Source organism: Equus quagga, chromosome 11 (assembly GCF_021613505.1).
Source record: "Equus quagga isolate Etosha38 chromosome 11, UCLA_HA_Equagga_1.0, whole genome shotgun sequence".
Classification (NCBI taxonomy): domain Eukaryota; kingdom Metazoa; phylum Chordata; class Mammalia; order Perissodactyla; family Equidae; genus Equus; species Equus quagga.
The window spans coordinates 79,403,551-79,425,125 of NC_060277.1; the positions used below are offsets into that span (position 1 = coordinate 79,403,551).

General features: G+C 37.6%; 1 protein-coding gene across 1 annotated transcript in view; it reads left to right on the forward strand.

The window, feature by feature from the left end:
* Positions 1-1,541: 1,541 nt before the first annotated feature.
* Positions 1,542-21,575, forward strand: part of TAF15 (TATA-box binding protein associated factor 15) — a 28,094-nt gene continuing 8,060 nt past the window's right edge. The window contains exons 1-8 of the mRNA XM_046675605.1: positions 1,542-1,646; positions 8,661-8,700; positions 10,193-10,244; positions 10,331-10,415; positions 10,499-10,601; positions 12,790-12,983; positions 14,013-14,133; positions 21,031-21,065. Of these exons, the coding sequence (XP_046531561.1) occupies positions 1,640-1,646; positions 8,661-8,700; positions 10,193-10,244; positions 10,331-10,415; positions 10,499-10,601; positions 12,790-12,983; positions 14,013-14,133; positions 21,031-21,065 (637 nt within the window). The 5' untranslated portion in view covers positions 1,542-1,639. The remainder of the gene's footprint in view (positions 1,647-8,660; positions 8,701-10,192; positions 10,245-10,330; positions 10,416-10,498; positions 10,602-12,789; positions 12,984-14,012; positions 14,134-21,030; positions 21,066-21,575) is intronic.

The following is a 21,575-nucleotide window of genomic DNA, read 5'->3' on the forward strand; positions in this document are numbered from 1 at the left end:
CCTTTCTTCTGACCTGAAGCCGTTAATTCTGAACTTAGCCCCTCACCTCCATCCCAACCTGCTCCTCCTTCTCCTGTTCCCTATCATGGTGAAGGATACCACTGCCTGCCCACGTGTCTAAGGGGGAAACCTAGATTTCAAGTCAGACTTCTTGCTCTCCACTAGCGTCTCCCACCCAAATTGGTCTCCAGGTCTTTCCCAGTCTATCACCTAAGCATTTCAGGGATCTCTTCGCTTATCTCCACCTCCACAGCTACAACCTAAGCCCAGACCACCATGTTCTCTCACCAGAGTTAATGCATTGGCCGCCTAATTGGTCTCCTTGCTTTTAGGCACCTCTCACCTCCACACCTTCTTCATACTGCAGCCCCAAAATGCAAATCCGATCTTCCTTTAAAATCCTCTGGCGAGGGCTTCCCACTGCCTTCAAAATAAACTCTAATGTACTTTACAAGGGTTCAGCTAGTTAGCCTCCTACTTTTCTGGCCTCACCTCCTACCATGCTCCCCTTGCGGGTAAGCTCCAAACATTGAATTACTTGCTTGACAACTCGTCCGAAAGCACTTTCCCCTACTTCTTCACTTAGTCAACTTCCGCTCATCACCTATGTTTTGGCTCGGCTGTCATGTCGCCGGGAAAATCTCCTTGAGTGCTCTCTGAGCTTCCACAACCTTATGTCATACTCTAGAGCTCGGGTACCCTCTAGATAATACAGCACAACGGTTAAACCCGCAGGCAGTGGCATCTGGTTACGAGGATTCGAATTCCAAGTGGCCCATTTACTAGCTGTGCGACCTAGGGCAAGTGAGTTCCGCCTTCTACTCGGTAACGTGGGGATAATATTTCATCAGTCTGTTGTGAGAATTAAATGAGATGATGCAAGGTGCCTGACAATTAGAGTTAGCTATTATTATAGCACTGAAAACTAAAGCTCCGTCCCCCCCGCCATATCCTCAGGGGCCGGTTTGTGTGTGATTTCGTTTTAATGCACACGTTTGTTCCGGTATGACCTTGTAGTCTATTTTTCTAACTCGACAAGGTAATTTTAACACACCGGGAGGCGTTCAGGTCCGGGAGCTCGTCACGACTTTCGGTCCCCAAGCTAGTTGACTCGGAACGCCCCCAGGTGGCTCAAACTGTCTTGCAGCCAACGCAGAGCGAACTAGGGCATACCATTAGAAATTTTAGGGGAAGAAAGGCCTTTTCCAACCAAATAGTCTGTATTGATGAGGTCTCTCTTCCTTCGCTTCCTAACCTCGAATTCTATCAGACACAAGAAAATAAGAAACAGGACTGTAATTAGGACGCAGCGAGTCGGCCCAGCTTCCTCCCCCATCGTGATGGCGGCATTGGTACTTTCTCTTCTCAATTCCCTCTCAATAATGGTACGGCTCGCGGAGGGGAGAACAGAGAGGGATTCTGAAGTCCTCAGGGTTCGGAGGCCGGGACTCGTGCAGGACCACCCCTCGCGCCGTGGCGCCGTGGTACCGCCCCCTGGGCTCTGATTGGCTGCGGCGGCCCCGCAGTCGGGCTCAGCCCGCCGCGCCGCCCTCAGGACCGCTCTGGCCGCCGCGGCGCCTGGCTTTCGTATCCCTTGTTCTCGGCGGGCTCTGCGGGCTCCGCGCCGCCGCCGTTAGTCATGTCGGGTAGGTGACTCCCTCAGCGAGCAGCGGCAGCGGCGAGAAGGGGCCTGGCGGGGTTGGGCCGTCTCCCCGCCCACCGGAGGGCCCCGAGGGAAAGCCTCCGGCCCTGAGGGAGGCTCGGGGTGGGGGGGCGGCCGCGGCCGCCGCCATGTTGGACTGGAGGGACGCACGCTCCCAACGCTCTCCGTCTGCACAGCCCGGCGGGAGCGCCTCGGCCCCCCGTCCTTGGCCCTGTCGGCGGCACCCGAGGAGACGTGCGGCTCCCGGGGGAGGGGGTGTGAGTCGGGGGGCGGAGGCCGTCTACGCCGTCGCAGGGGCGGGGGGAGCCCGTGCGTAGAGCATCAGCCTGCGAGAATCGGTGCTTCTGGTTCTCCGCTCCGCCTCAGATCTTTCAGCGAGGCCTCGGGCCAGCCGTCTCGCCGCCTCGTGCCTCAGTTTCCCCATCCGTGAAGTGGAGCTGGGCCTTCCTGACTCACCCATTCATCAGGTGGGGGCCTTGACGCTCTGGGAGCCCTTTCAAAGGACGTTGCCTTACACGGAATCCTCCCTGCCGTCTCTCCCGGATTCGAGTAGGGGGTGTGCGCGTATAATTTAGCGTCCTCTTCGCCCTGCTCTGTCGTTGTCCCCTCGCTCATTGTTGACCTCCTGCAAGAGCGTGAAAGGGAGCTTCTTGTATTATTGATGGGCTCCTGTGGGTACATGTGGCGTTTCCCTTGAGACGTCCAGACCAGAGGAAAGGCAGCCTTCCACGAAGCACTTAAGTTGATAGAGGCCGCCCTCGGGGTGGTCTCTTCCAGGCGGCCGGTTAAGTTCCTGCCACGCCAGAATGTGAAGTCTGGAGCAGGGGTGAGCTGGGGTAGCAGCCCTAGCCGTCCACGCGAGGCCCCCTCTTATTGGGTACGTCCCAGGTTGCAAAGACCCAGCCGTCCACTTGCTAGAAACCATCATGAGAGTTATGTCAATTTTCAGGTGGAAAAGCAGAACATTTCCCCGAAGCCATGTGCTTGGCATGGAAAGGACCGCTGGCAGAGCCTTTTAACCTTTTTTTTAGGGGAGAACCTGTTGTTATTTATAAAAACAAACAAAACCTCCCAGTAATCCAGTCTTGCAGAAGGATGGAAATGTGTGACAAAAAGGAAGCACAGGCCCAGAAGAGGCCGATAAATTAGCAAGAATGGTTGGACTGGAGAGTGAGAAACCTTCCTTAGGTTAACACTGATGTTAAGAAGCCAGAATGTTGACCCTTTAGGGGAGAGGGCATCTGCCTGATCTAAGAGGCACAGAATTTCTCTCTCCTCTCAATTTCTGTTTAATCTTACCCCGAAGTAGACATTGGTACAACTTTTACCAGGTGCGCACCTTTGAAATGAAGTCTGGTAGACCTTCAGGGAAGTACACTCAGGAGGGTGTGTAACCTATCTACGGTTTAAAAAAAAAGAAAAAGATTCTCCTGCCCTCCTGGAGAAGTTCACAAAGGTTCAGTGGATACAGTGCTTGTTAAAAACTATTGGTCTGTCTGGATTTTTGACATAATTATTGGTGTAAAACAATGGCTTATTTATAGGGCTGGGTGGCTTTTATGGAAAATTAAATTTTAGAGGTTTACCGTTTGTAAAATCTAGGATTTTCAGGACGTCATATTAGTGTGTGAGCTGGTTTACACATTAGCACTGATCTTCAAATTACCCAGACACTAGCTGTTTGTCACTTTGTAATTTGAGTTTTTTTAAATATTGAGATTGACTTTCATGTGTGAAAAGAGTTATTTAATAATTGCTTGTTTCTGAGTTAAGTCAATTAAAGCTAGAATCTTTAAGTTCTACTTAGTGTTATATGCTATTTAAACATTTTGTAATAATGTGTATGAAAATAATACTTTTGACGTTGTATAAAAATAAGAATAATGCTTTTGACTTGTTCTTTGATGAATGTTTAAGTTAATAAATTTAACGGAGTAAACGCCCCCGAACAACTAATGGCATTAAGTTTAGTTAAGTCCTTTAAAGACTCAAAACTACACTTATAAATTTAATCTATCAGATTGACTCGGCCACTCCAAATGCCTGACAGGGCAGACTTATAAACCTAATAAAGTATAAGTGCTTATGTAATCCATCAATAAAAATTGTAAATATTGTGAGTCAGAGTCTCTAACATTCAAATACTGTTTACAAATGTGAATTATCTGACACCTTTCAAGGTAAAATAAAATCTAATATCTGTTACACATAGAAATTACAAAGTCAAGATACTTCTCATTTTGGCACTATGGCAGACCGAGATAACTTGAGAATCCTCTACCTACAAACACCTAAAAATGTAAGAACTTACAGAAAAGAAGGGGCAAGCCCCAGCTGCCAAAAATGGAGTAGAATACAGTATGGTAGGCATAGAGCTAAGTTGGTGGTTGCTCTGGACAGGAGGGTGTAGGTGTCATCGTTTAGAGACTTATATTTTATTGCCCAGGTAACTGAGGACAGGAGATGAAGCCTTGAGACCATTAAGAGCCAGGTAATGGGAACTGAGACCCTTACATAAAACCTGAATGTGTGAAGGACTGTATCTTCAGTGAAAGAATGAACTAGGAAAAAAAGCTTTGTACCAGCATGAGAGATGACAAGGAAGCCTGGGCCCTGAGTGGAAAAAATAAGTCCTTCCTGAGAATTTGTAACCTGAGACCTGTGTTTCATACAATTTCCGTGTACACTTAGGCTAGGTATGGGGTCCAGGAAACCTTAAGTCAAGAAATTAATAAAAATTGGTTCTGGGCTGGTAATAACTATGAGGTTCTTGGTAGAAACAAATGAAAAACCTTTTCTGGAGGAAATTTCACAGCTTCTGTCAAAAGGAATCTTATAGAAAAAACAAGCCTTGCAAAAGATGACTTCACAGTAAATAATTGCAGAGCTCTAGGAAACAATTCACCAAAATGAGTGCTTGTGACAAATGGGATTAGAACCCCTAATGGTCTGAAAGTGATTATTACATGTTTAAAATGATTAAAAACCTGAAAGAAGGAATCAACTCTAAGACCAGGATGTTATGAAAAAAGGCCATATAGATTTGAAAAAGAATCAAGTATAGCTTCTAGAAATGGAAAAAGTGGATAAGTTGAATTGCAGATAGACGTAGCAGAGGAAATAGTTAAGTGGAAGATAGATGTGGTATAATTACCCAGAATTCAATTCCAAAGGATAAAGAGATGAAAGAATGGAAGATTAAGAAACATGGGAGATAGATTGAGAAGCCCTGTCATACGTCTTCTGTGAATTTGAGAAGCAGAAAATGAGGAAGAATCGATAGATAGTTGAAAAGTTTCCAAAATTGATGAATGTTTTTGAATCAAGAAGCAGTAGTTTTTAACTTGAGCCATAAAAATCAATTCATATTCTAGATACATTGATGTGAAACTGTGGATAATGACATACCAATAAACTTAACAGAAGTGATGGGGAAATGGTTAAGGTTGACTGACTTCTTAGAAGTTTTTTTTTTTTTTTTTTAAGATTAGCACTGGAGCTAACAACTTGCCAATTTTTTTTTGTTCTCCTCAGAGTCCCCCAGTACATAGTTGTATATTCTAGTTGTAGCTCCTTCTGGTTGTGCTATGTGGGATGCTGCCTCAGCATGGCCTGATGAGCGGTGCCATATCTGCGCCTAACATCTGAACTGGCGAAACCCTGGGCTGCCAAAGCAGAGCGTGCAAACTTAACCACTCAGCCATGGGGCCGATAGCCTTAAAAGTTTTAAGGAGCTGGAAAATAATGAGATGATCCTTAGAATTTAGAGGAAAGATAACTGTTGATCTGGAATTTTCTACCCAAATAAAATGACTAAGAATACCACTTTCAGGCCTTTGCTGAAAGAACTAATAAAATAATATAAATCCAGAAGGGAGCGGTAAGATGCAAAAAACAGTGTAGAGGAAGCAAACACAGTAAATGTAAAGCAAATATTGACTGTATGAAACATTGAAGATAAAATGATTACATTTAGAGATTTTAAAAAAATGGAAGCAGGGGCTGGACCAGTGGTGTGATTAAGTTCGTGTGCTCCGCTTCCGTGGCCCACGGTTTGCAGGTTTGGATCCTAGGCGAGGACCTAGCGCCGCTCGTTAAACCATGCTATGGCTGCACCCCACATAAAATAGAGGAAGATTGGCAGAGATGTTAGCTCAGCGACAGTCTTCCTCAAGTAAAAAAAAAAGGGAAGATTGTTAACAGATGTTGGCTAGGGCCAGTCTTCCTCACTGAAAAAAAAAGTGGAAGCAAAATAATAAGTGAAGGCTGTGATTGGTGTTGTCATATTAAGGTTCTTATTTTCAAGTGGAGGTAGAAGATCATTTTGAACTTTGTCAAGAATGTATGTTAAAAACTGAACAATCATTAAATTATAAATGGTAACTTCTTAAAAGAACAGAAATTGAATGTATAACTTCTAAAGAAGTAGAGATGGAAAAAGTAAACAAAATCCAATAGAAGGCAAGAAAGGAGTTAAAAGAAAAAAAAAACCCCAGTAAGTAGAAAGTCCAATATAGGTGGGTAGGAGTACATAAAAGTTAACAATAGTAAAAGTACGAAAACACCAGTTGAAAGACAAAGATTTTAACTTGGAGAAAAATGATCTAGATGTATGCTGTTCAGAAATGATATACCTAAAACATAAGAATAAGAAATGCTGAAAATATATATAGAGAAAAAGATTAACTAGGCAAACACCAACCAAAAGGAAGATTGTTTAGTTAAGTTACTAGTCAAAATAAAGTTAGGACATTTTCAATGATAATCTTTATGTAATGTTAAAAGGAAATTTACTAGGAAGATATAAATCTACTTTTATGTGCCTAACAGTATAACCTCAAAATAGAGAAAGCAAAAATAACAGTGATGAAGTTGACAGCACTATAGTTGGAGTTTTTTAAACATTACCTCTCTGTAATCAATAGATCAGGCAGACCAAACTTTAGGGAATGATACAACTAACAAGTGTCATCTTATAGACTTACATAATTCGTTGAACGTTTGGAAAATACACAGTTCTTTTCAAGCACATAGGGGACGTTTATGCAAGTAAAAGTATTTGCTGAGGGGAAAAGCAAAAAAACAGTAAATCCTAACAAATGCCAAGAATAAAACTGAAAATACCTTTTCTTGCTGCACTGGAATGTAGTTAGAAGACAAAAGCATAAAGACAAAATCCTATACATTTGGAAATAAAAACTATTCTAAACAATTTATCCGTCCAGGCACAAGGCTCAAGTGTCAAGTACTTACAATGAGCAGTTGTTTGAAATGCCATAAATAACATTTATAAACTGATTTCTCTGATGAATATAAGACATCTGCACTTTCTCACTTAAGTGTTTATACTAAGTGCCAGACTCAGTATGCTTATTTCTGTATCTTCTGGGGTTCTAAAGTCAGCCAGCTAAAGAAGTCAGATTTACAATTTCGGGGTGGTAAAGTGGGTTACAGTTAAGGACCCTAGGGCTTACTAGATTTGAGCCCGGGTCACGTGACCTATGTACTGTGTAGTTCTATAATTTTGCCTGAGTCAAAGGGAAATATGGTGAGATCTTGGACAGCGCTCTGTCACTGGGAGAACCCATATATCTATGCCTTGGAATATAATTTAACCTAAAGTTTCATGCTTTTTACTCACCTTACCCCAACCCCACCTCGCCCCGGCCATAATCCTTTTCAGTTTCTGGTTTGGTTGAAGCTAATTTCCTTTGCCATTTGATAGGTGCATCTAATCTCTTTATGGTCCAATTAGATTCTGTATCCTTTTCATATTTTTCTTATTTGGTGGTTACCTGTAAATCTATAGTCATTATCACGGGCATGGGAGTAATGCACAGTTTTTTCTTTTTCATCTCAGATAGGCTTATGTCCTTCACACTCAAGTAGTTTGTGTCAGGATTTCATTCACTATTCTTATAATTAAGGATTTTAAAAAGTAATCTTGTTCAGTCTGATTGAATATCTCTACTGCAGAAAAGTGGCAAATTTGATGTTACGCACTTATACAGCCAATGCAGTGTTTTCATACTGTAGCTTTTTATGAATTGAATGAAAAAGTCAGTGATGTGATTTTTGATAGGTTTTCAGAACTGTTCGACAACAAATGGTTTTGTTTCAAATTGGATGAGGTTGGGCCTAATGGTCAGCAATTTGAGACTCAGAGTCGTTTTTTGCAGTTGAAAGAGTATTTCGTATAAAATTTCTCTTATTCATCACTAATAAACTTAGATCATTCATTTGACTCTGAGTAGAAGCCTAAAGGATAGAGTCTTTTAAAAAATTTTTGATATAACTGACATTTTGAAGTATTGAGAAAAAGCTGATAGTTCAAAATTTTTTTCTTTTTTTTGACATACGTTACTCAATTCCTGCCTTCCTTGGTAGTTTTTTTTGCCAAAAAGAAAGCTGAAAGTAGGTATTGCTGAGTTGGTATACCAGTTGGCCAAATCCCTGAAAGCTTCATAAAGGTGAGATTAGACAACTAATTTAGCTGCTTTACCAAGTCTTCGGAGATCTTTTTGTTGCTGCTGACAACCAAAGCAATCCAATATGAGGAATGGGTATGTGTTGGGCTGGTGAGGATATGCGAGTGAGTGTAATCCTGGGAATTTAGCTTGTCAGAGTTTGTATCTTCCCCCTTTTTGGTCCTGATTAGTTTCAACGGATGTCTTTTTTTATGTAAAGATAGTATAGCTTGAGCTTTTGAGTTTTTGTTAAAAGGATGGATTTTTCACTGATTGTTTCACATTTGTTCACTTGGTTCTTGTGACCATCAGGACACATTTGTAGAGTAGTTGTTTTCAAAGATGTAGTTACTGTAGATAGCAAATACTATTTGTACAGATTTCTTCTTGCATGGTATTTTTAACATCTAGTTTTTCTTTCTGTAGTTTTTGTAACGTTTTCTTACACATTTCATCTTTAAGAGCTAAAGTCAGCCTTTGAGGGAAGCATAATTTTAAATAAGATTTAAAATTCTTTTTATGTGTTTTAGATTCTGGAAGTTACGGTCAGTCTGGGGGTGAGCAGCAAAGGTAAAGTATACATACATTTCAATAATACCATGAAAGAGTAGAACTGAAAAAAAACAGTGAATTTAGTTAGGCTTCCCTCTTGAAATTTGGGGTCCGGATGTCTGAACAGAATTAAATATTAGCTTGTCAAGGGGAAAGAGTCGGCCTGTGTACATAGGTGCTGTAAAATATTTCTTCCTTTTTTTAAAAAGCATGTTTGAATCGGTAAATATAGATGCCCTCTAGAGATTAAAACAAATCTCATAGGTATTGTAAAGATCGTTTTCTTTATGAAAATTTTGAAAAGAAATTATTAAAAGGATTTAAGCAATTGAACTATAACAGGTTCTTAGAAAAAGCATTTCATTTTTTGATTGTATGTAATATGCTAATGTGTTTCTCAGAGCAGATTTTCTTGAAATACTGTAATAGAAATGTTTAGCATTTTTTAAAGACTCCTTACCATGCTCACAGTAAAAAGAAAAGTCTGTTTTTACGTGAATGTGTACATGCAGTAGAGTTCTCTTGCTTACCAGAAATAACAACCTTCACCTAATACTATAAATGTTTTGCAGGTCACTGTGAGATATTCAGAATAGCATCTCAGATATCTTCTGTCATCAAGTTTTAAGCTTCATGAAAACAAAACTCATTTGACTTTTTATTTTTATAGGGTAGTGCTACCCTCATAGTAGGCAGCTACCAAATGTTTATTCAATGAGATATATTTTATAAAATTAAGAAATTCTGTTAGCACTTCATAGCTCTAAAGCGATAAAAAGGTTTTTTGCAAATGTTGTATTTTTCTTTGGCATATTCAGAAAGTTTGTTTCTGACTTAGAGCTTATATGCTATAAAATTAAATTCAAACCTGAGGAAGGTACATTTATTCCTTCCTTCAGTCAACAAACTATATGCCAGGCTGTGCTATAACACTGGGGTTACAATATAATTTTATTCTATGATAGTACTCTGAAGATGTACATGCTTCTAATTACTGAGGCACTAAAATTAGACTCAGTGCCATACTGTGCCTTTTCTGGGAAGTTAAAGGCAAATATCTAAGGAGAACAGTAGGAAGAAATTAATCTGTCAAAACATAGCTAAGTTGATTAAAGTGCTAACTTAAAAAGTAATTTTTCTGCTTCAGATATTTTTTATGGGTCTTGCTGCCATGTAGTCCTTTCCTCTCCTCCACCCCCTCTCCCGCTACCCCCCAAATGTAATTCTCTTGGGATTTTCTAGCCCTGGTAGAGTTTTATTTATTTGTGGGAAGCTGTCAAAGCAAAACTTACAGTGTTTGTTTGGCGTTCAAGAGATCTGGGAGTGACTTCATTCATGTCTTTAACATTCTTTGGTCATCACGTTTCAATTTAGATGCGAAGAGACAGATTGACAATTTCTCAGAAAAGACGCTAGTATTTGAGTTGAAAGTTGAAAATGAAGATAGGATTTTTTTAAGCTGATTAAATTTTAGCACGTTTCTTTTGAGTGATATGTTTTTCTTTTACAGTTATTCTTCCTATGGAAATCAAGGCAACCAAGGTTATGGACAAGCACCACAAGTAGGTTAAAATATAACTTACAGTCTTCATAAATAGTTATTTTTGTCTTAAGTAGGTGATGAAACTTGTATTTACCTAAATTTCAGAGCTATTCTGGCTATGGGCAAACTACTGATTCCTCATATGGACAGAACTATGGCAGCTACTCTGGTTATGGACAGAGCCAATCAGGTTGGATTGATTTGTTAAATCTGCTATTTTAGAAATTAAAAAATCAGAACCCTTACTAAATGGTATATCCGTCTAATCTGTAGGTTATTCACAATCGTATGGTGGTTATGAGAATCAAAAGCAGAGCTCATATGGTCAGCAGTCTTACAATAACCAGGGACAACCAAACACGGAATCATCAGCAGGGTAAGGAAACAGTAAAAGTACTGAGATTGTGTTGGGCAGTGGAAGGAACACTTGGGATATTAAACAGATTTCACCAACAAACTCCTAACTTTAAACATTTTTTCCAGAAAATTTTTGATGGAATATGAATTTCACAGTTTTGTGTTATGAAGATGGTGGAAATTGTCAGCATTGTCATTTGATTTTTATGATGTGTTTTTTGTAAAATTATCCTTTAGCTGTAAATGAAGGCTCATGGTTTAAATGTTAAAAAGAAACATTTTGACCTTTGTTTTATACCTGAAATTAAATAAAAACCTACCTATAAAAGGAGACTTCTCAGTGCTTACTTTTTATTTCCATTTTAATTTTTGACCATTTTCAGGGACAAAATATTAAAGAAAAAATTGTGAAAACCTATCCACATATTTCAGATACCCTAAAATATGTTTTATTTGTTAATATAGGTAGGCGAATGTTTACCAGAAAGTTTATAGGTTTTATAGTTTTTTTAGTTTTTAGATTTGAGGAGTCTGTACTTATTATTAATTTTAATAGTAGCAACTTTTTTTTATTGTGCTTTACATTTTGTGAAATGCTTTTACATTCCTTAATTTAATTGATTCGTAAACACCACTGTGAAATAGTGTCAGTATTTATCTCCATCTTAAAGTGGTAAAGAGAAGCCGTTAAGATGATATAGCCTGTCAAGTTACACAGCTAAAAAATGAGACAGAAATTGAGATCATTACTATTTTCTATCTACAGTGAAGAGAATTATCCTAAGTGAAATTCAGTTAAATAAACACATTGGGGAAAGATCTGTGAGGTCAAATTATCAGTCTTAGAGATATGAGAGTGATTTGAAAAGTAGAACATGGAGTACACGTATAGGGAATAATATCCAGAAAGCATGTTACACTAGAAAGAATGACTCTAAGCCCTGTTGGTTAGTTAAGGAGAATCCTTTAGTAAGGATGCAGTTTTGGAAGCATGACGTATAACTCCAAAGAGAAATGTTAGATCTGGTTTGACAACCATTTTAAAGTGAGGTGCTAGAATTTTTGACCATTGTTGTGGTGATGTGCTTTGAGACGGAAGTTGGGGAACATAGCGATCTTTATTAGATTATTTTGATCATCTAATGTGGAACAAGATGTAACTATTAAGTTATGAGACCTTTTTTGTTTCCTTTTTTTGAAGTAAACATTAGAACTCAAATCTAATTAAGTGTTTCAACATTCCCATCCTGAGAGCAGGTAATTATAGTCATATTGCTGAGAACATAACTTAGAATTTTCTTTTTGAATTGCCAGAGGTATTAAGAAAGCAGTCTTGTTATCTGGTAGTCAGATTTCTTTTCAGATAAAAAATGACATCACAAAGCAAGTTCCTTTCTCTTACTCAGCAGACTAAAAATGAATGATTTATTACTGTTTTCTAAAATTTACTATCATTGAAGATATCTAGAAGAATGTACTGTAGGTTCTAAAGATAATTATAAAAAAATAGTTCCCAAAATATTATGAGATAACTTTATTGTTATGTGAAATAGAGCCTTTCAAGGTAACTCTTAAAAGGAGTCAGCACTTGCAGTGGCATGTTTGTTAAAAGAATCAGACATATTACTGTACTCTGTGACACTTTTAAATTTTTTTTAATTCAAGGAGATGGTAAAAACCATAGTGATTTTTTTTTTTTTTTCTCTAAGATTTTATTTTTTCCTTTTTCTTCCCAAAGCCCTCCAGTACATAGTTGTATATTCTTCGCTGTGGGTCCTTCTAGTTGTGGCATGTGGGACGCCGCCTCAGCGTGGTTTGATGAGCAGTGCCATGTCCGCGCCCAGGATTCGAACCAACGAAACACTGGGCCGCCTGCAGCAGAGCACGCGAACTCAACCACTCGACCATGGGGCCAGCCCCCCCATAGTGATTTTTTTTTTTTTGCTTCACTACAGTTTTCAAAGTTGCATGTGGTTTTTCTCATAATGTGGCCTCTCTTCAATGATAGTGAAATAGTTGTTTGAAGATCATTCCATTGGTGATAAGGAAATTTTGTAAAATAAAACAGCTAAATGATTCCCAGCAGAAAGTAGTAGTAAATATGGTTGAGGTCTAGCTGCTCAGGCCTCTTATATCAGTCTCAGTCAACTTGCTATAGTAAACATAATCGTTTTGTAAAATTTCTTAAGTTCTTTGTTTCTCTTTAGCCAAGGTGGAAGAGCGCCTTCGTATGACCAGTCAGACTATGGTCAACAAGATTCGTATGACCAGCAGTCGGGCTATGATCAACATCAAGGTTCATATGATGAACAGTCAAATTATGACCAACAGCATGATTCCTATAATCAAAACCAGCAGTCCTACCATTCACAAAGGGAAAATTACAGCCACCACACACAAGGTAAGATAGATTGACCTGTATTTTTTTTCTTTCTTCATAGAATTATTTGTATATTGAACTTTGTATTAAAAGACCACGTAGTTCTACTGTTTGTAAAAATTTGGAGTAACCCTGAACATGTATTTTCTCTCATGGCCATCAAAACTAATTTATTAGATTTCTGTTTCTAAACTTCTTGGAGACTGCCAAATAGTTATGTGACTTTTCAATGACTGTTTAAATCAATTTCCTTTGTTGTCTCTGTCAACTCTGTTTGACAGTGCTCTTGCTACTAGTTCATTTGGTAGTGGTGGTATACTTGATTTGGGGAAATTATGATCTTGTATTAGCCTTCTCTAACCTCATCTAAAAAGGACCAGTCATTCTTTCCTCTTGTTTTCCTATAGCACTTTGTGTATACCACTGATATGTAGGAATCTCTCCATGCCATGAAAATGAATGTCTCAAGAGCGAAGGTCCTGTCTTAGTCATTTTTGTACCTTCATTACCTAGTATAGGGCTTGGTTAATAGTAAATGCTCAGTAAATATTTGTTGAGTAACTGAATGAATAAATGAATGAGTAAAAGTGGAAGCTCATTCATTGAGTGTCTTGCTCATTGAATGTATTCACTGAGTATCTCTTAGTTTGAAAATCCAGTTATTCTTTGTCAAAGCTTGATTTACATTTAAATGTTTTTGAGGTAAAGAAAATAGTAACTTCTAAGATTAGGGTTATGCTTTTCATCTAATTTATTAGGGTTTGGTACCTAATGTTGTACTTTGATTCAGACTCTTCCATATCACCATCACATCAAATGGTGATATCCAAATGGTGTTATTAGCACAATGGAATTTGACACAGATATAATTCTCAAACACATTTAATTCCAGATGGTTTTATGATGACTTGCCTTTGCAATCTGTGCACTTGTGCCGTTTTCCAAAGGACATAGGTGACCTAAAGAGCCATTTAAGATTATGTTATGGGAAGCCTTTGTCAGAAATGGCAATGGTTATTTATTTATGTGTGTATTATTTCCTTTTTATAGATGACCGTCGTGATGTGAGTAGGTATGGAGAAGATAATAGAGGATATGGCGGGTCACAGGGAGGAGGTAGAGGGCGTGGGGGATATGACAAGGATGGAAGAGGTCCTATGACAGGATCAAGGTAAGTATTTCAGTATAGATGTTTACATTTCTTCTTCTTTTTTTTTTTTGTTGTTATTACTTAGCTGGTTTGATTCGAGCATCTACTTTAGTTTAAGAGGCTTGTAAAAGAGATGATGTTGTAGAGAAGAGGGCAGAAATTCAAAATTATTTTGTCTTAAGATGTCACATAAATTACCTCAGAATAGGCTGATTAGCAGTTAGTTTATATGGTGTGTAGTAAACACCAGTAAAGTCCCTTACTCTGGTTGTGGTTAAACCACTTACCTATGTTTTCCTGCCAGAGCTGTAGAATCTAAACTCCTTTAACAGATGACTCTGGGAAACCCAAGTGTTTTGTATGTAAAAAATAAAAGGTAAGTTAATTCTAGTTTGGGGGCAGCGAGGCCATTTCTTAATCTTGAATACTGTTGGGAAGGGAAAATATTAGGAGGCAGTAACAAAGTATAAAGGTGGGGTAGGCAAATGAAAGAAAGATTTTATGTAACTGAACTATTTTGTTCTCCTTCTTAAGTAAATAATTATTGAAATAATTAGTGCAACATCACATCCTATTGTGTATTTTGTCTGGACTAAGCTGTGGAAAAGGAATGACTTTTTAATTTAGCTTTCCTTTTCTCCATTGCTAGTGTTATCAGGTTTTGATATTTACTTATGGCATATGTTATGAAAACTGGTTTTAAATTACTTTTAAATCTATCTATAAATTTGGCACTTTGGCCCTAAAAACAAGAATTAAAAAGTAGTTGACATTTATTGTCCTCAGATGAGGTTTGCAGGTTGCAAATTTGTGTATAAAATACATAGGCTTACAAGATAATGTGTGTTCCTCGAGAATTGAATTGTCAGTGGCCTGTTAATTGACGCTTAATAATAATACGTCAGTACCAGTTCACACTTTTGCTCCTTAGGGACTAAGTGTCTGTCCTCTAAGGTGACCTGAGAAACAAAGCCAGTTACATAAAGCACTGTTATTTCTTCAAGTGAGCCAGGAATTTGATCTCACTGACTTGTGTTTTCTTTATATTTAGTGTATAGTACTTTGATATGGCAAAACTAAAGTCTAAACGTATTTGATAAGCATTTATAAGACTTGAACATTAAAAGTCTTTTGATTGATAGCCAGTCAGTTTACTAAAGTAAAACAAATATATTGTATGCCTCTTTATTATCAAAGAAAGCAGTCCACCATCACGTGGATATAAAGGAACAATGGAAAGTGCTTACTCTCTACCTAGTAGCCTCTCTCTTACCTCAAATAGAATCCCAAACAAGATAACCAACAGATATTTTTAATTTTCCACTTAATATATTTAGATAATTGGCTGCCTTGGAATGCTATACATTTTACAATATATCATAGGTTTAATTTTCTTCATAAGGAAGTTATATCCTATAGATTATCTATTAAACTATGACAGTGTCTGACTGAGAGTGGTAGAATCCCACTTTTCAGAGGGAAGAGGGTAGGGAAGTTTTTAAAAGTATGCTTTTTTCTTTGAGATGACTCATTAGAAGCAGAGACTTGAGAGGACCTCGAATGAGCCTCCTGATAAAGGAGGGAAGGTCCATACCTTAACCGCCCTGGGAGTCCCATTTTTAAGTACGTTTATTACCTTGTTGGCAACATATTTCAGTATAATTTTTGGCCCAGATGCTGAATCATGAACTCAGTTTTTCATTCCAAATCTTTTTATTTAGCCATAGAACCTCTTCCAACAAAGTCTTTTAGAGAAGCTCATATATAATATATATTAGGTCAAAATGGTGCTGATCTGGTTCAGCTCAGGGTATTTTTTTGGGGAGGGATCCTGCCCAGTTAGTCTCTATTCCCTACCCGCCTCGGAATGGAATGTTCATGAAGGGCCTTTTTTAGAAATCCATATGGATGATGATGATTACTATCTTGGGTGGGCAAACTTTTCATGTGAAAGACCACATAGTAAATAGGGTTTGCTGGCCATGTGGTTTCTGTTGCAACTACTCAACTCTGCTCTTGTAGCGCCAAAGCATCCATAGACAATATATAAATAAATAGATGTGGTTGTGTTCCGATAAAACTTCGTTTATGGATACTGAAATTTGATGTTCATATAATTTTCATGTGTTACAATATCTTGCTCAAGATGTGACTTCTAGCTCATTTATAGGGGTAAAGTGTTTTGAATTCAAATAAAAATGCACAGTTTCAGGGTTTTTTTTCACAGTTGGTTTTAGATTTAAATACCAAAAATACCCAAACATTTTTTGTTAGTCTTCATCAGCACTCCCATTTGTGTTTCTAATCATCTTACTTAAAAATAGCAGTGTTGAAAATATGATCCTTTTGGGGAAGAATATCTGGCATTAGTTGGGTTTCTATTTAAAGAAGAAGGGACATAGTTTGTGGGTGAGGGTGTGATGTGTGGTAAAGGATGGGACGTTTCCTAGACTCAGGTTGTATAATTGCTTGACTGGAGGAGGAGTTCAGACCACATGGAAGCTGCCAGCTTTTCAAATATGGAATAGAAACATGTGAAGATTATAGGGACTATAGGAAACAATGTTTTTCTTTGACGAAGTAGTTGCAACAAAAAAGATTGAATTTCTAATTATTGTCTAAAACTGATCACTGACCTCTAAGTGGACTAGAAGCTTAAGGCTGTAAATTCTCTCAGTGTATTTAACTTCAGCATCGTGATGAATGCACTGCAAAATTGCCAGAACTTCAAAGATAACTTGTTTTCATTATTACTATATCATCAAGTTAAAGTAGCTATTTGAGGCTTTAATTATTTATTTTTTTAAAATTTATTTCTAGCAGTTATTTATGTGGTATAGATACTAATTCCTTTTCAGTTTTCCATGTTGCAGATATAGTCTCAGTTTATAGCTTAAGTTTTCACTGTTTTTGTTTTTGCTGAGGAATATTCACCTTAGCTAACATCTGTTGCCTATCTTCCTCTTTTTTTTTGCTTGAGGAAGATTAGCCCTGAGCTAACATCTGTGCCAATCTTTCTCTTTTTTGTGTGTGGGTTTCCACTACAGCATGGCTGACGAGGGGTGTAGGTCTGCGCCTGGGATCTGAACCTGTGAACCCGGGCCACTGAAGCAGACTGTACTGAACTTAACCACTACGCCATGGGGCTGGGTCCTGTTTCAGGCTTTCATATCTCAAGCCTAAGAAAAGTTATCTTGAATTTTGACTGTCTTCTTACAAGAGATTTTGATTAGCTTCCTTAAAAATGTGCATATGTTCTGGTAATAGTCTAGAACAACACTGCCCAATAGAAATATAATGTGGGTCACAAATGTGAGCCACATATGTAATTTAAAATTTTCTAGTAGCCACAGCAAAAAAAAGTGAACAGGTGAAACTAATTTTAGTAATATATTTTATTTACTCTAGTATATCCAAAATATTTTAGCATTAATCGTTAAAAAAATTATGGAGATACTGTACATTCGTTTTTTCATACTAAGACTTTGAAATCCATTTTGTAGTTTACATTTAGAGTACATCTCAGTTTTGGCTATCCGCATTTCAAATGGTCAACAGCCACATGTGGCTAGTGAATACTGTACTGGACAGTGTAGCTCTAGAATGATAGATTCTTGGCTTCCTGAAATGTTGGTAAATGCTGAATCTAGAAATCCTTCTTACTGTATATATATATAAGACATAGGAGGGAATAAAACATAAGTACAGCTACTACTGAGATGGTATTTAAATCCGTTGAGTCATTTACATTTGGAATTAATATTAGTCTTCTTCATACCCAAAAAATTGTACTCTGGATTTACTAGCATGAAAATTCAAACGTAGCACAGTTTTTTAAAAAACTAATCTTTTTCAACTTTTAGTTAAGTCCCATTTTCTCTCTAGATAGTGAATTTTCTTGGAATAAAGATTCCTGCATTGTCCTTTTACTTGGCAGTTTTAGTCCTTGAATATATGTATATATTTAGATTTTTTAAAATTAAATTTTGGAAATAGAGATTCTGTCAAAGAGCTTTTTCTTTGTTGACAAGCACCTGAGATTAAATCTGACTCTCTTCTCCTCTAAATATGTAATGCTGTAACAGTGAAAGAACCCTCAGCCTACCCTGGGGCAGGCTGCTTATTGTGGGTTTGAACTTGGGACAACCATTTCTATAGTTAAGTCAAGAATACACAACTGGTTTCCTTATGCAGGGGGCACTCAGCCGTAAATTTGAATGAGCTTATGTTATGTCTCTACTCTAGTAAATACCTCTACTTAAAATCTCCTTACTTCAGGAATGCTTTATGTGTACAATTTTGGTGCTTTTTCTGGGAGGAAAACAAATTTGTTGTGGAAACATCTTGACTAATAGATGTTCACATACCCTTGTGTCTTAATTTGCTAGTGAGGCCTTAGCATATGGAAAAGGGACTCATAACTTGACTGCAGGTTTGAGGGAAAGATTCTTAACCACAAGCCCATCTTCTATTAATGTTTGTTAGTACTACTTGAAGTTTATCTCCTATATTTAATATAGTAAATTTCCTAATAAAGGATTGTAATATAACTAATTAATATGGAATTTTCTAATAAGGAAAGAGAAAAATGATTGAAACATTGGAACTTGAAAGAAAGCTTCACAGAATTATAGATCATTTAGACTAGTGCTTCTCTAACTATAACGTACATTTGAACTCTTTGGGGATAGTATTAAAATGCAGATGCTGATTCAGTAAATCTGGGGTGAGGCCTGAGATCCTGCTTGTGAGCTGCTCGCAAGCTCTGCCTATGCTGCTGTTCCATAGACCACTTTTTGAGTCGTAAGGATGTAGACCCTTATTTCGTGAAGGAGGAAACTGAACCCTAGGGAGTATTACTGACTTGTCCAAATTTTCATGATTGATTAGTGACAGTTAAAGACTATATCCTTAGTCTCTTAGTTTGAAGACCAGTGCTTGTTCGAATGCACTGTGATGTTTCCATATTTATAGCTATTGTGTTGAAATCTTCAGCTGCTGTATTTTCAAAGCAAATGCTCAGTAAAGATGACTTAAGTTAAAATGTCATTGTATGGAGGAATAGGAAATTATAAACCTATTCAAATGTCATTTGTTTTGTATCCTTTTTATTTTGCAGGGCTATGTTCCTTTTTTTTATTGTTCAAAGATATATTGCTGGTCAGAATAGATATTATAGGAACTAGCTCATGTATGAAATTTCGTATTTTCCCTCCATTGTGGCCAGATAAACAATTTGGTACTGGGTTAAGATAACAGTAAAATCTTTAAGAGATATCTCTTCCAGCACTTACTTGTGAAAATTTCCTGTTTAAAAAATCTACTTTATCCTGAGGACTTTAATCTCCTGCTATAGGAATGTGAGCTTAATATTTTCACTAGTTCTTTTATCATTTTTTGGAGTTCTCATGATCATCTTTGAGGAAACCTGAGATATCTTGGTTTCTAGTAATAAGATTTTTAGCAGTTTAACCTCAAGAACTCTGTTGGCTTCCCTTTCTTAAACAGTTAAGCAGTGATATACAGGTCATTTAAAAGTGTAGGAAGGGCTTAGGTAATGTTCTGAAAGTCTTAGCGACTCAGTAGGAAACTGTATGTATGTGAAGAACCTGGGCTTCACATTTTCTCCATAGCCTTCAAATAGCCTTATTCTCCTTTTTAGGCTCCCTGGAAATCAAATAAAAATTAGTAAGAAATTAGGATGCATGTTTCTATACCTAAACCGGTTGCAAGGGAGAATTTTTTATGTCAAGATAGAATAGGCTTATTTTAAAGGAAGAATGCTTTCTCTTTTAGATTGGTTTTTCTCCGGATGGCTCAGAAAAGCCATCTAGAGGGCAGGGTTATTGCTAAAATAGAGGCTTTTAAGCAGTGAAGAGATATTAGTATATTGGATTAGTTTCTTGAGGTATAGTAGAAGAATATTAGTAGTAGTAGAAGATTTGATATCACCATTTGAAAACTTTGTGTTTTTATTTTCCATGTCAGCTCATGAATCATAGAGAAGTATGTAATTCAGTCAAGAGAAACAAACTTTTAATGTATGAATATTTAAAGAGTTTCTTGATAAGAGAGATCTTAGATTTCATACATGAAGCTATGCACACAAGGACCACTGACTTATCTGGCAGTGGAAATTTGCCAAATAAAGTCATTTTCTTGTGGGGAGCTGCAGTATTGGAGTGTATTGCATTGTGTCTCTGACATGGTCTACTGATTGGTGTACAGAGCATTTGGCAGCATGAATCTCAGTAGCTTTCATGTGAAGAGATCTAGTATATTACGGTGGGTATGGAGTAGGAGGGCAATTTAAGTTATTCTCTCTTTTAGTGCTCATTTTATCAGATTTCTGAATGATTTGAATTTTAATACTGCTTTCATTCAGGCTCACTTTTATGTATATCTGTACCTCACTTTTTTCCTTCATCTCATAAAACCCGCTATTTGGTATCACGATAGAACATAGTACTCAAGATCTTACCTCTCCCATTCTGCTATCCAAATCTTAACCTTGTTTTGTATTGTTCTTCTAGTTTTTTTTCCTTTTTCTCATATTTAAAAAAATATTCCCTTGGAAAGAATGTTTGCTCTAGTTTAGCATTCTTTGTGCTGTGCTCCAGTTTTAAGTTATGATTAGAATAGTGCCTTTGGCTTGGGGTTGGGAAGATTTGAAAATAAGAATATGTTAGATATGTTCTGCAATAGGCTTGAAAGGCACCCTTGTGGAAGTAGATCCTCGGGAAAACACTTAGGTGAAAACAACGTTTTGAAGTCTATGAAATGGAATTTACTGGAAAGTTAGAGGTGCTACTGTTTTCCTAGGCACTCTACTTGTGAGAGTTAAGTGTAGATTGAGCCCAGGGCTCAGCACATTAGAGACTTAAGGAAGAAATCATTTCTTCAATTTTTCCTCTGCAGTGGTGGTGACCGCGGTGGCTTCAAAAATTTTGGTGGTAAGTGCTGAGTATCCCAAAATGTTTCAGTGGAAATGCTATATAAATCTAAAAGCCACCAATATCCCGCAGACGCAGTCTAAGCCCTTTCTTATTCTGTTGAGGCTGGTGTGTGTTGTGTGCTTTAAAAAAAATTATATATATACACATATATATATCTCAAAACATTAAAAAGCTAAAGTTGATCTCAAACAGTCCAATGGGTTTCTACACAGTGAATTTGCATGAAAGAGTCTGTGGTGACCAATGAATGAGAGCTTCACTGGATTTTGACAGTACATTTCTTAATAAAGGTAGCTGACATGGTGTTGTTTAATTATTAGGGTTTTCCAATCAGCCTTCACAACCAGAGCTTAACAAAAGTGATACAAGCATAATGCCAAAGTGGCTGGTGCCGTCTGGGACAAGTTTAAGGAAATAGTGAAATTCATCTTGATTTCTTAAACTTTTAATAACACTTAATTTATATATTTACTTTGTAAATCTGTGATGGTTGACTTTCAAGGATTT